The sequence below is a fragment of the Salvelinus namaycush genome, chromosome 17 (genome assembly GCF_016432855.1).
Source record: "Salvelinus namaycush isolate Seneca chromosome 17, SaNama_1.0, whole genome shotgun sequence".
In the NCBI taxonomy this organism is placed as follows: domain Eukaryota; kingdom Metazoa; phylum Chordata; class Actinopteri; order Salmoniformes; family Salmonidae; genus Salvelinus; species Salvelinus namaycush.
In genome coordinates this window covers 35440324-35455793 of record NC_052323.1, presented here as the reverse complement: position 1 = coordinate 35455793, position 15470 = coordinate 35440324, and the positions used below count along the sequence as shown (strand labels likewise).

General features: G+C 45.4%; 1 protein-coding gene across 3 annotated transcripts in view; it reads left to right on the top strand.

Moving 5' to 3' along the window:
* ctnna1 (catenin (cadherin-associated protein), alpha 1) overlaps positions 1-15470 on the top strand; it is a 252692-nt gene that overhangs the window by 21377 nt on the left and 215845 nt on the right. For all 3 annotated transcript variants that reach the window (XM_039012640.1, XM_039012638.1, XM_039012639.1), the window contains exons 4-5: positions 5620-5786; positions 12815-12934. In XM_039012640.1, the coding sequence (XP_038868568.1) occupies positions 5620-5786; positions 12815-12934 (287 nt within the window). The remainder of the gene's footprint in view (positions 1-5619; positions 5787-12814; positions 12935-15470) is intronic.

The window sequence follows — 15470 nt, the reverse complement described above, 5'->3', positions numbered from 1 at the left end:
AGCAGAAACACAAACACCTTCCTCCGCTACTCTTTTGTCCGTGTGAACCTACATTATGTCGATTTTCACCGGGAAAGCTGTTAAGCACACTGTTTTACTATTGTGTTCTTGAGTGTCTTTTATTAAATGTGTATACTGCTTTTCATTAAAGTATACCTACAAGTATTGTATGCGGTCATATGGGCAGAATATTTAGTATGTGGCCTACTTAACTTGATCAATTTATGGCCTAAAATGTTCATATGGGCAGAACTTGGTAGAAATTCATTCATATGGTTATATACAGTGCATTCGCAAAGTTCAGACCCCTTTTTCCACATTTTGTTACGTTACAGCCTTACTCTAAAATGGATTAAAAAATAAATACAATTCTCATCAATACCCCATAATGACAAAGCTGAGTTTTTTTGCAAATGTATTAAGAATAAATAACTATATTTACATAAGTAAACAGATCCTTTGACATGGTTGTCAGGTGCGTCCTGTTTCCAATGATCATCCTTGATGTTTCTACAACTTGATTGGATTCCACCGGTGCTAAATGCACTTGATTTGGAAAGACACACACCTGTCTATATATAAGGTCCCACAGTTGACAGCACAAACCAACCCATGAGGTCGAAGGAATTGTCCGTGGAGCTCCGAGACAGGATCGTGTTGAGGCACAGATGGGGAAGGGTAGCAAAACATTTTTGCATCATTGATGGTCCCCAAGAACACAGTGGCCTCCATCATTCTTAAATGGAAGAAGTTTGGGAACACCAAGACTCTTCCTAGAGCTGGTCACCTGGCCAAACTGAGCAATTCGGGGAGAAGGGCCTTAGTCAGGGACGTGACCAAGAACCCGATGGTCACTCTGACAGAACTCTAGAGTTCTTTTGTGGAGATGGTTGTCCTTCTGGAAGGTTCTCCCATCTCTGCAGCACTCCACCAATCAGGCCTTTGTGTTAGTGGCCAGACAGAAGCCACTAATTGAACGACGTATGACAGCACGCTTGGAGTTTTTCAAAAGGTACCTAAAGACTCGGACCATGAGAAACAAGGTTCTCTAGTCGGATGAAACCAAGATTGAGCTCTTTGGCCTGAATGACAAGCATCACATCTGGAGGAAACCTGGCACCATCCCTACGGTGAAGCATGGTGTTGGTAGCATCATGTGGTGGGGATGTTTTTCAGCGGCAGGGACTGGGACACTAGTCGGGATCGAGTGAAAGATGAACAGAGAAATGTATAGCGAGATCCTTGATGAAAACCTGCTCAGGACATCAGACTTGGACGAAGGTTCACCTTCCAACCGGACAACGACCCTAATCACACAGCCAAGACGACGCAGGAGTGGCTTCGGGACAAGTCTCTGAATGTCCTTGAGTGGCCCAGCCAGAAGCCCGGACTTGAACCCCATCGAACATCTCTGGAGAGACCTGAAAACAGCTGTGCAGCGACGCTCCCCATCCAACCTGACAGAGCTTGAGTGGATCTGCAGAGAAGAATGGGAGAAACTCCCCAAATACAGGTGTGCCAAGCTTGTAGCGTCATACCCAAGAAGACTCGGCTGTAATCGCTGCCAAAGGTGCTTCAACAAAGTACTGAGTAAAGGGTCTGAATACTTATATACATGTGCTTTTTCAGTTATACTAAAGGTGTTGAAAGCGTTCTACAGGGATGCTGGCCCATGACAACTGTGGGAAGCAAGTTGGCTGGATGTCCTTTGGGTGTCGGACCATTCTTGATACACACAGGAAACTGAGTGTGGAAAACCCCAGCAGCGTTGCAGTTCTTGACACAAATCGCCTGGCACCTATTACCGTACTCCGTTCAACGGCATTTAAATGTTTCCTTGCCCATTTCACCCTCCTGAATGGCACACGTACACAATCCATGTTTCAACTGACTCGGTTGCTTAACCCCCCCCCCCCCAAAGACAGAGTGAACAGCACACCAGGTTTTTCTGGATTGTAATTGATGTCTCATGCGTTATGAAAAGGATTGTCTTAACTATACAGGCAAACGGGTTCAAAAAGTAAAAAGCTTTTATTTCCTTGTAATGAATTTTAATGAAATGTCTTCACCTGGATGTCCTCTCTAACCAGGGTAGGGCAGCACGTCACAGCGTTCCAATGTTTAGTCTTGTGAATTGTTCATGCATGTTGTGTGTGTTTTTTTTTTTTTTGCTTAAAAATGGGAGATATGGACAGAGATTAACAATGTACTATATTCTCATATTATGAAGAAATGAGGAGTATAAAACTAGTTTTTAAAAGATGCCCTTGCCTTAAAGTTTAACCTCCCTTTAGAATAATATATAATAATATATATTAATAATAATAATTGGTAGGCCTACCCATGTCTCTCTCCTCCAATGGGAAAGCCTGCTCACTGATGTCAATACCAAAGCTGATAATTGTGACCTGATTTGATTGTGACTGAAAGCCCACTATAGCCTAACCGTTTAATCAGAGGCCGTCGTCGCTAAAGTCACAATGTTTCTATGGTTGTGACAGTAAAATTTTATTGAAACGTTCAAATGTGGACCTTTTTACCAGATCTATTTCCCCCCCTACCCGTGTGATATGTAATATTTTCATGACTGATATAAATTCGGTATCCCGTAGCCTATGGATAATATGCTGCCCATAAGAACTTTATTTTAGGCCATATAACTATGCATGATTTTAATGAAAAGATGGAAATTGTTTTAACGACTGAAACGGGCAATAGGCTATACAGCTGGCTTCAGTTTCCCCGCCAAATAGGCCTACAAGGAAACTACGACACATCTTGCTGAAGTTGAGTGCGCAAGGTGGTCCATGCGCTGCATAGTACCTAACACAAAAAGATTTGCTCAACAAAGACGTAAGCAAAAAAACATGCATGATTTTTAAAAATGAGATATGATCTGATATTATGACAGGCCTAGGTCTGTATTATAACAAGACGAAGCACCACTGTAGGAGTTGACACATTCCCTCTGGCCTAAGTTATGGCCCAGCAGCACAAGCAAGCCAAAGATGCTCACTACGTTATTTAATTATACCACATGACGGAACACGCTGCATTCGCAGAAGTGTTTTAGGGAGAGTTTGACAGTGAGGGGTGGTTGTTTGACCGCAGACCCATAACGGATGCAGGCAATGAGGCAGTGATCGCTGAGATCTTGATTTGAAAACAGCAGAGGTGTATTTAGAGGGCATGTTGGTCAGGATAATATCTATGAGGGTGCCCATGTTTACGGATTTAGGGTTGTACCTGGTGGGTTCATTGATAATTTGTGTGAGATTGGGGGCATCTAGCTTAGATTGTAGGATGGCCGGGGTGTTAAGCATATCCCAGTTTAGGTCACCTAACAGAACGAACTCTGAAGATAGATGGGGGGGCAATCAATTCACATATGGTGTCCAAGGCACAGCTGGGAGCTGAGGGGGGTTTATAACAGGCGACAACACCGAGAGACTTATTTCTGGAGAGATTAATAAAAAAAACGAGAAGCTCAAACTGTTTGGGCATAGACCTGGAAAGTATGACAGAACTTTGCAGGCCATCTCTGGAGTAGATTGCGACTCCTCCCAATTGGGTACTTTTTTTTCCCACCACTGTGTGTGTGAGGCCATTGGCTGTTTGTGTTAGGCCTAGGTTCACTACCTGTGTGTGAGAGTTTGGACTTACTCTGTCAGACTGGCTTTCTCTCCTCCCTCCTCATGCCCTTCTCATCTCCTTCATCCTTTTCTCCTCCTCCTCATCTCAAATGACATTCTAATGCAATTAACTCTTAGCCTGGATCCCATCCAGCCTCTACTATGCTCTGCTCTGAGGCCTTTACTGGTATCAGGCCCAGCAGTGGGCCTATTATGGATGCGCCCCAAATCTCGCCCTATATTGTCTACTACCTTTTTGACCAGGGCTCATAGTAATGTACTTTATAGGGTGCCATTAGGGACTCACTTGGTAGCCTGGGCTAGGGGAGGAGAGTGGAATATGATGATTAAAAGGAAGCTACATTTCCCCCCCTCAAAGTACTTCTGGGCTGGCAGGGGAGAGGGAGTGTTTTCTGGGGCTGACACTAGTAGCAGCATGCCTACATTTGCGTGACACTGCCTGCGGAGGAGCAGAGGTTCATGGGTAATTATTTCTGAGTTTTGAGAGGATGAGACAGACGGGTGGACGGAGGGAGTAGTATACCAGCTAAGGCTAGCAATTAGATTATTTTGTTGTCGTTCTTAGCAAACTCTACGAACCAACAGACTAGCTAAGCCAATTGGTAAATAGTTTAGATTAAATGGTTTGGATACGAGTAGCTGCTCTAGGTATTTCTTCATTGGTAGGCCACAAAGCCTTCCCAAAATGCCATTTTTAGGGTGCCCGTATTAAAATGATGCATCCAGGCTTGTTTTCAATTTTAGTACTAGACGGTCTACCGCTCCGCCTGTGCCAAGGTAGATATGGGGGAAACGCTGCCAGCCAGGCACACATCGCTTTATCTATGGATGAATATACAGACACAATGACGGATACAACACAAGTGAGAGGTAGGCTGCTTTTAAAAAGACGTCAAGAGGCAGGCAGGCACACAATCAATCACATTTATTTATAAAGCCCTTCTTACATCAGCTCATGTCACAAAGTGCTGTACAGAAACCCAGCCTAAAATCCCAAACAGCAAGCAATGCAGGTGTAGAAGCACGTTGCCTAGGAAAAACGCCCTAGAAAGGCCAAAACCTAGGAAGAAACCTAGAGAGGAACCAGGCTATGAGGGGTGGCCAGTCCTCTTCTGGCTGTGCCTGGTGCACATCTGATGCCAAATGGTCTGATTAAACAACACACACACACACAGTACCAGTCAACAGTCACTAGAATAATAGTGATGACAAACAATAAAATAACAGACATGGAATCATGTAGTAACCTGAAAAGTGAAATCAAAATATATTTGACATTCTTCAAAGTAGCCACCCTTTGCCTTGATGACAGCTTTGCACACTCTTGGCATTCTCTCAACCAGCTTCACCTGGAATGCTTTTCTAGCAGTCTTGAAGGAGTTCCCACATATGCTGAGCACTTGTTGGCTGCTTTTCCTTCACTCTGCGGTCAACTCATCCCAAACCATCTCAATTATATATAGAGAACACACACACACACATACCTTTGATCTCATGCATAGTTAGTCTGAGATTCCCCAGCCCCCTGTACCTCAGATGTTAACGGAAACAAGTGGCGGGGTGACTTTTGCTTCTTTAACACTGAGCCAATGGAATATCTTCTTCACTCTGCCCTGAGGTGCTCTCTGCAGTTGATTTTATGTTAATAAATGCATCCAATTAAGACTGATGTCAGTGGTCCTCTTTCTCCTCTCTCTCTCTCTCTCTCTCTGTGTGTGACAGGTTTAGTCCTTGTGACAGTGGTCTCCCCTAACGCTCCTTCACTTTAACATGCCTGTGTAGGCACCCTATTCCCTTACACGGTGCACTACTTTTTTATCAAGGCCCTTTGGCCAGTTCTGTCGGGGACAATGCTTCCTTTTTTATATAGGGTTTCATTTGGGACAAACACTTTTTTTTCCTTTTTTTTTAACGTGTCCTAACTGTCAAATTGTAATGTCCTGTCGTTCCCCCTTTTGTCCCTCAGGTGAATCCATGAAGCAGGCGTCAGGAGAGTTTGCGGAGGACCCCTGTTCCTCGGTAAAGAGGGGTAACATGGTCCGTGCTGCCAGGGCCCTCCTCTCTGCTGTCACTCACCTGCTGGTGCTGGCTGACATGTCTGACGTCTACAAGCTGCTGCTGCAGCTCAAACTGGTGAGACACACACACACACACACACATTGGTGGTGAGACGTGCACAGGTCATGGATTACTAAATAATTATAAACCGTCTCTCTGGCTTTGAGTCACATTGTGAGGTAGCTATTCATGTACTGTTGAAGTCGGAAGTTTACGTACACCTTTGCCAAATACATTTAAACTCAGTTTTTCACAGTTCCTAACATTTAATCTTAGTAAAAATTCCCTGTCCTAGGTCAGTTAGGATCCACCACTTAAAAAAAATAAATAAGTGAAATGTTGGAAAATAGTGGAGAGTGATTTATTTCAGCTTTTATTTTTTTCATCACATTCCCAGTGGGTCAGAAGTTTACATGCATTTGGTAGCATTGCCTTTAAATTGTTTAACTTGAGTGAAACGTTTCGGTTAGCCTTCCACAAGCTTCCCACAATAAGTTATGTGAATCTTGGCCCATTCCTCCTTACAGAGCTGGTGTAACTAAGTCAGGTTTGTAGGCCTCCTTGCTCACGCACACTTTTTCAGTTCTGCCCACACATTTTCTATAGGATTGAGGTCAGGGCTTTGTGATCGCCACTCCAATACCTTGACTTTGTTGTCCTTAAGCCATTTTTCCACAACTTTGGAAGTATGCTTGGTGTCATTGTCCATTTGGAAGACCCATTTGCGACCAAGCTTTAACTTCCTGACTGATGTCTTGAGATGTTGCTTCAATATATCCACATAATTTTCCTACCTCATGATGCCATCTATTTTGTGAAGTGCACCAGTCCCTCCTGCAGCAAAGCACCCCCACAACATGATGCTGCCACGTGCTTCACAGTTGGGATGGTGTTCTAACGATGGTCATTGTGGCCAAACCGATCTATTTTTGTTTCATCAGACCAGAGGACATTTCTTCAAAAAGTACGATCTTTGTCCCCATGTGCAGTTGCAAACTGTAGTCTGGCTTTTTTATGGCGGTTTTGGAGCAGTGGCTTCTTCCTTGCTGAGCGGCCTTTCAGGTTATGTCGATTTAGGACTCGTTTTACTGTGGATATAGATACTTTTGTACCCGTTTCCTCCAGCATCTTCACATGGTCCTTTGCTGCTGTTCTGGGATTAATTTGCACTTTTCGCACCAAAGTACGTTCATCTCTAGGAGACAGAACGCGTCTCCTTCCTGAGAGGTATGATGACTGCGTGGTCCCATGGTGTTGATACTTGCGTACTATTGTTTGTACAGATGAGTGGTACCTTCAGGCGTTTGGAAATTGCTGAAGGATGAACCAGACTTGTGGAGGTCTACAATTTTCTTTCTGAGGTCTTGGCTGATTTCTTTTGATTTTCCCATGATGTCAAGCAAAGAGGCACTGAGTTTGAAGGTAGGCCTTGAAATACATCCACAGGTACACCTCCAATTGACTTGAATTATGTCAATTAGCCTATCAGAAGCTTCTAAAGCCATGGCATAATTTTCTGGAATTTTCCAAGCTGTTTAAAGGCACAGTCAACTTAGTGTATGTAAACATCTGACCCACTGAAATTGTGATACAGTGAAATAATCTGTAAACAATTGTTGGAAAAATGTCTTGTGTCATGCACAAAGTAGATATCCTAACCGATTTGCCAAAACTATAGTTTGATAACAAGACATTTGTGTAGTGGTTGAGAGACGAGTTTTAATGACCCCAACCTAAGTGTATGTGAACTTCTGACTTCAACTGTAACTTACAGCTAAACCGTCTTTCTGGCTTTGAGTCACATTTTGAGGTAGCTTGATGCGCCACACACACACACGTCTTAAGTGGGCTCTTGTGGATATGACGGAAGTTCCATGTATCTGAAGGAAACTATTTAACTAGCTTATGAATAACTTAGATTTTTTTTTTTATTGCATCGAAGAATATATAAATAAATAACCAGAAGTTCAGCTGCACCTTTTCGTAGATAAATAGTTTGCGTGACTCAAAGTAACGGTCAGGTATCTTGGCTAAAGGTCTTCTGTGTTTTGTCCATTTCTTTACCTGTACTTCAGTTCATTATTGCTGTGAACAATGATACTAAATCCTGACCAGGAGGAGGCCTCACACCTGCAGTCAACAGAGAGAGCCTTGCTGTTTATCATCTGTCGTAGGGTGCCTATAGAGGACCAAGCCTATCTATTTAGTGCACTACTTTTGTCCAGGGCCCCATAGGGGTAGTGCACTACTTTTGACCAGGGCCCCATAGGGGTAGTGCACTACTTTTGACCAGGGCCCCATAGGGGTAGTGCACTACTTTTGACCAGGGCCCCATAGGGGTAGTGCACTACGTTTGACCAGGGCCCCATAGGGGTAGTGCACTACGTTTGACCAGGGCCCCATAGGGGTATTGCACTACTTTTGACCAGGGCCCCATAGGGGTAGTGCACTACGTTTGACCAGGGCCCAGGGAGCCATTTGGGGACATAACCATATGTTTTATAAACTTTCCGATCACTACATATGTAAACTGTTCTGATATAATTACACAACACAGCCAAACAGTGAAGTCATTGTGTCAAATGTCAACGATGAAATGGAGTCTCTTTTTTTTATAGCTAGGTTGTCAAATGGAAGAAGTCTGTCATTCGTCAAGCTCAGACAGGACAGCAGGTTGAAAAGGAAATTACTTTGTATTTGTCTCGGACCTCCGGGTGAAGATCTAGGATCAGTTTTAGGATCATAAATGATATGGACAACCAGATCAGCACTCTTTACTGTGAGACGCTTTATGAATACGGGCCTGGGCCTCTACAGAAATGCTATGATTTACTGTGGAACTAAGTAGAAAGAGATTTGATAGAAAAGCTAGTTTCTACTCTTGAGGTGAGGAAGCCGCCACAGCCAAGTGTGGCATTGAATTGTGGGCTAAGCCCCACTCTGTGTTCTAGTTGAGGTTATTTAAACAAAAAATAAACTTCCCTTCTACTGGCTCTTAACATTGTTCTTTTACTTTATCTTATCATGCCTCTGTTTATAACCCACCACTTCACTCGGTTAGTGTCTTCCAGATACTTGGGATGTGTCCCAAATGGCAACATGTTCCCTATGTAGTGCACTACTTTTGACCATGGGCCGTATCCGGAATGGCACCCTATTTCCTATGTAGTGCCTGTTCCACATGGGCCCTTTTGAAAAGAAGGGCGCTGTATAGGGCAACGGGTGCCGTTTTTTTAAGACCCACCCAGACTGAGTCAGTGTTCTAGCTATATCTAAGTCTCTGAGGGCAGTCAACCCTGGCATTCTCTGGACACTGGGCACCCTGGTGTTGCCAGCCAACTGCAGGAGACCTGACGTCATTGCTCTTTCCGCATTCCAGATACCCAAAGTTCCAAATGGCGCCCTATGTAGAGCACTGCTTTTTGACCAAGGCCCATAGTGAACAGGCTGCCGTTTGGGATGCTCATATGGATACTGTACGGGCATGCTCTGGGTGGATTATAGAATCCTATCAAATTGACAGTGTTCCTGAATCCTGAGATGTTCAATGTTTACTCCAGGCAATGTAAACTCAGCAAAAAAAGAAATGTCCTCTCACTGTCAATTGTGTTTTTTTTCAGCAAATTTAATGTATAAATATTTGTATGAACATAAGATTCAACAACTGAGACATAAACTGAACAGGTTCCACAGACATGTGACTAACAGAAATGGAATAATGTGTCCCTGAACAAAGGGGGGGTCAAAAAGGGGGTCAAAAGTAACAGTCAGTATTTAGTGTGGCCACCAGCTGCATTAAGCACTGCAGGGCATCTCCTCCTCATGGACTGCACCAGATTGGCCAGTTCTTGCTGTGAGATGTTACCCCACTCTTCCACCAAGGCACCTGCAAGTTCTCGGACATTTCTGGGGGGAATTGCCCTAGCCTTCACCCTCCGATCCAACAGGTCCCAGACGTGCTCAATGGGATTGAGATCCGGGCTCTTTGCTGGCCATGGCAGAACACTGACATTCCTGTCTTGCAGGAAATCACGCACAGAACCAGTAGCTGGCTGGTGGCATTGTCATGCTGGAGGGTCATGTCAGGATGAGCCTGCAGGAAGGGTACCACATGAGGGAGGAGGTTGTCTTCCCTGTAACGCACAGCATTGAGATGGTCTGCAATGACAACAAGCTCAGTCCGATGATGCTGTGGCACACCGCCCCCAGACCATGGCAGACCCTCCACCTCCAAATCAATCCCGCTCCAGAGTACAGGCCTCGGTGTAAAGCTCATTCCTTTGACGATAAATGCGAATCCGACCATCACCCTGGTGAGACAAAACCGCGACTCGTCAGTGAAGAGCACTTTTTGTCAGTCCTGTCTGGTCCAGCAACGGTGGGTTTGTTCCCATAGGCAACGTTGTTGCCGGTGATGTCTGGTGAGGACCTGCCTTACAACAGGCCTACAAGCTCTCAGTCCCTCTCAGTCCCTCTATTGCGTATAGTCTGAGCACTGATGGAGGGATTGTGCGTTTCTGGTGTAACTCGGGCAGGTGTTGCCATCCGGTACCTGTCCTGCAGGTATGAAGTTCGGATGTACTGATCCTGTGCAGGTGTTGTTAGACGTGGTCTGCCACTGCGAGGACGATCATCTGTCCGTCCTGTCTCCCTGTAGCGCTGTCTTAGGCGTCTCACAGTACGGACTTTGCAATTTATTGCCCTGGCCACATCTGCAGTCCTCATGCCCCCTTGCAGCATGCCTAAGGCACGTTCACGCAGATGAGCAGAGACCCTGGGCATCTGTCTTTTGGTGTTTTTCAGAGTCAGTAGAAAGGCCTCTTTAGGGTCCTACGTTTTCATAACTGACCTTAATTGCCTACCGTCTGTAAGCTGTTAGTGTCTTAACGACCGTTCCACAGGTGCATGTTCATTAATTGTTTATGGTTTATTGAACAACCATGGGAAACAAGTGTTTAAACCCTTTACAATGAAGTTCTGTGAAGTTATCTGGGTTTTTACGAATTATCTTTGAAAAACAGGGTCCTGAAAACATGACGTTTCTTTAAAAAAAAATTGAGTTTAGTTCCATCTTATTTGATCTTGTTTTTCCATGTGGGAGCGAGAACCGTGCAGACCTACACCTGTTAGCCTTGGTCATACGTAACATATATGGGCATCCTCAGTTATAGCTAGGGCCTCTGTCAGCCCCGGGCCCGGCTAATCCAGAGTCGGGCCCGGCTAATCCAGAGTCGGGCCCGGCTAATCCAGAGTCGGGCCCGGCTAATCCAGAGTCGGGCCCGGCTAATCCAGAGTCGGGCCCGGCTAATCCAGAGTCGGGCCCGGCTAATCCAGAGTCGGGCCCGGCTAATCCAGAGTCGGGCCCGGCTAATCCAGAGTCGGGCCCGGCTAATCCAGAGTCGGGCCCGGCTAATCCACCTCTGTAGGAGATGCTACTGGAGAAATACAGCTAACCTAGCCTCGGACCTCGATAATATATACTAAAGCTACTCTCTAGGCCTCTAGGAGATCGTTACTGTGACGTGGCCAGTGATGTCATCTCATTGAACACCTTTGGGATGAATTTTATCGCCGACTGCTAGCCAGGCCTAATCGCCCAACATCAGTGCCGACCTCTCTCGTGGCTGAATGAACTCAGCAATGTTCCAACATCTAGTGGAAAGCCTTCCCAGAAGAGTGGAGGCTGTTGTAGCAGCAATGTTCCAACATCTAGTGGAAAGCCTTCCCAGAAGAGTGGAGGCTGTTATAGCAGCAATGTTCCAACATCTAGTGGAAAGCCTTCCCAGAAGAGTGGAGGCTGTTGTAGCAGCAATGTTCCAACATCTAGTGGAAAGCCTTCCCAGAAGAGTGGAGGCTGTTGTAGCAGCAATGTTCCAACATCTAGTGGAAAGCCTTCCCAGAAGAGTGGAGGCTGTTGTAGCAGCAATGTTCCAACATCTAGTGGAAAGCCTTCCCAGAAGAGTGGAGGCTGTTGTAGCAGCAATGTTCCAACATCTAGTGGAAAGCCTTCCCAGAAGAGTGGAGGCTGCTGTAGCAGCAATGTTCCAACATCTAGTGGAAAGCCTTCCCAGAAGAGTGGGAGGCTGTTTATAGCAGCAATGTTCCAACATCTAGTGGAAAGCCTTCCCAGAAGAGTGGAGGCTGTTGTAGCAGCAATGTTCCAACATCTAGTGGAAAGCCTTCCCAGAAGAGTGGAGGCTGTTATAGCAGCAATGTTCCAACATCTAGTGGAAAGCCTTCCCAGAAGAGTGGAGGCTGTTGTAGCAGCAATGTTCCAACATCTAGTGGAAAGCCTTCCCAGAAGAGTGGAGGCTGTTGTAGCAGCAATGTTCCAACATCTAGTGGAAAGCCTTCCCAGAAGAGTGGGAGGCTGTTTATAGCAGCAAAGGGGGGACCAACTCCATATTAATGCCCATGTTTTTTGGAATGAGATGTTTCACGAGCAGGTGTCCATATACTTTTGGCCATGTGTATTTCAGTAAGGTTTATATATTTTTTATTTCACCTTTTAAATAACTTGTTAATTCTTCCGCTCAATTCCCTCCATAAATGTACACGGGAGTCCTTTTTTTACCTTTGCAATATTAACAAAGTTCAACCTGAACACTAGGCATATTGTATGCATTTTGCACTTTGCGCTGATATAGCCAGTGTCTATTTTTTTGATGGTAAAGATTGAGGGCAAACTATTTTTCTGTGGTAACAGCTAGTAGCAAATTAATCATTTACCATATACTGTAGTCTAAGCACTGGTCTTTAATGGACTGTTGAGTGGAGAGAGGCATGTTGACTGTGTTAACTCACGGGAAGAATAACCTTCCTAGCAAAGATTTTTTCTTAGTCCCAAATGGAACCCGTTACCATGTAATGCAATACTTTTTGACCAGAGCCCTATGGCCTAGAGAGCACAAACCTATGGGCCCTGGTTGAAATAGTGCACTATGTAGAGGATAGTGTTTATTTGGGACAGGATCTGAATATGAGGAGCTGGTGAACCTGAATCTTCATCTTGCTGTTCTCCAGACTTCCCAGTCCACAACGCCCCTCTTACATTCTTGCCTATGTTCCTATCTAAACCGTGTGTTCCTCTGTAACCCCTATAGGTGGAGGAGAACCTAGTGAAGGTGCGTAACGCTGGAACCGAGCAGGACCTGGGCATACAGTACAAGGCCCTGAAACCAGAGGTGGACAAACTCAACATGATGGCTGCCAAGAGACAGCAGGTATGTACTGGACTGTCTGATGGAGGGACAGGGAGCATGGCTGGGAGAGAGATGGCTGCCAAGAGCAGGCAGCAGTCAGGTCTGTTCTAAGGGAGGTGTCTGGGCTGGAGAGGGAGCTGACAGTTGGGGTGGGTGAAGGGCTATGAAGGGTAGGTGATGGGGAGTAGGAGACTGGAGGGAGAAACATGGGAGATGGATGTTAGTAGCTAAGCCACCTACTGAGGCCCCATCTACACTACGAGAGATGGAGTCTGAGGAGTAGAGTGGCAAAATGGATTTTCTTCTTTTCATCCGTGCCCTTTGTTGTGGCTGGCAACGTGACATTCTTGGTCCGCAGCTCAAATTGACTGTAAATATCACAGTAGCCCACGAGCCAGTAAGCACAAGCTATTTAACAATCCAAGCAACTTCTAAAACATATTGAATAATGCAACAATCCACAATCAGACAACGGGTTTATTTTAGCAGACAATTACACAGCTAACCCTTGCTAACAAATGCTAAGGCAGGAAGCCTAGTGGTTAGAGCGTAGGGGCGGCAGGTAGCCTAGTGGTTAGAGCGTAGGGGCGGCAGGTAGCCTAGTGGTTAGAGCGTAGGGGCGGCAGGTAGCCTAGTGGTTAGAGCGGAGGGGCGGCAGGTAGCCTAGTGGTTAGAGCGTTGGGCCAGTAACCGGAAGGTTGCTGGATCGAATCCCCGAGCTGACAAGGTAAAAATTGGTTGTTCTGCCCCTGAACAAGGCAGTTAACCCACTGTTCCCCTGAACAAGGCAGTTAACCCACTGTTCCCCTGAACAAGGCAGTTAACCCCCTGTTCCCCTGAACAAGGCAGTTAACCCCCTGTTCCCCTGAACAAGGCAGTTAACCCCCTGTTCCCCTGAACAAGGCAGTTAACCCCCTGTTCCCCTGAACAAGGCAGTTAACCCCCTGTTCCCCTGAACAAGGCAGTTAACCCCCTGTTCCCCTGAACAAGGCAGTTAACCCCCTGTTCCCCTGAACAAGGCAGTTAACCCCCTGTTCCCCTGAACAAGGCAGTTAACCCCCTGTTCCCCTGAACAAGGCAGTTAACCCCCTGTTCCCCTGGACAAGGCAGTTAACCCACTGTTCCCCTGGACAAGGCAGTTAACCCCCTGTTCCCCAGGCGCCGAAGACGTGGATGTTGATTAAGGCAGCCCCCCCCACCTCTCTGGTTCAGAGGGGTTAAATGTGGAAGACACATTTCAGTTGAATACATTGTTGTACAACTGACTAAGTATCACCCTTTCCCCCTTTTTTAAAAGTTTTTTTTTTTTTTACATGATCAAGCAACCCGTTAGCATTTCGATAATGAACTTTTACCCCTCCCATACAAATATAAAAGTACAGTAATGTTAGTGTCTTTCATATTATAATATAGGCTGTTAGCTAAACAACATTTCTGCATCCTCACGTAAACGTCACAGAACAATGAGACAGATATTTCACCTCATGTATCAATGTGAAGCATCCGCTTGACCTTTCTACTCACTACCAAATATGGTAGTGAGAGGAAGCCCAGTGGCCCGGCATTGGGAGAAGATGGAGTGACATGGATTTTTGTCCGATATTCTGCTAATTTTCTCATTGAAACATTTGATCTCAATACAGGTTTGTTTTCCCAAAACTAGAATCTGCTACGTACTAAGTTTTGTAGACTTTGCCCTTTGCCTAAGTTAAAAAAAAAATATAACACTGTTTAGGAAGTAGGAAAGCAAATAGTTATTGCTGCCGAGTAGGCGTTTCCTAACGGAAATATGCAAATGAATGCTAGACTGCTCCAGTAGGACCTTGCTAGTTCCTGCTTGGCTCTGCCCACATTGACCAATTTTGTTCCCTTTGTAAACGACAGGCAGAGGTCTATCTTCCCGGGTTAGTGATACAAATCTTTGTAAATGTGCTGTCTAGCAGAAAGTGGATGTTTTTAGTTGAACCGTATCTAGATAGGAGCTCTTGGGCTTAAACTAGCTACGTAATAAAGTTGCCGAATAATTAACCTTTTATCAATATTATGGAAATGTACTGAATGTTAGTAATTACCTGGGGAGATGCTTCTTGCCTGGAACTCAGTAGCTCAGTGCAATCAACCCCCCCCCCCCCCCCCCCCTCCCAAAAAATACAGATTTAAAGCTACGGCGACCAATTTCAGAATGGAACGGGTTGGTACTACAATTTAAGGTGTAAAAAAATAAGGACAATGTCTGTACATTTCAGCAGCTGTTTAAACCCCCCCCCCCCCCAGAGGTGAGGAAGTGAAGAGAGGTTGTATGCAGGCAGCACAGGGTGACCAGATCCATTATGGAGAGATGGGGAATGGGTCTGTCAGTACATGGAGAATGGGTCTGTCAGTACATGGGGAATGGGTCTGTCAGTACATTTCATATTTCATGATGCGTTTCGCTGGTGACATCGCTGAGTTATGAGATGAGCAGCATCACTAGCCTGTTCAGGTAGGACACACACACACACAGACACACACACACACACACACACACACACACACACACACACACACATTATAGAGG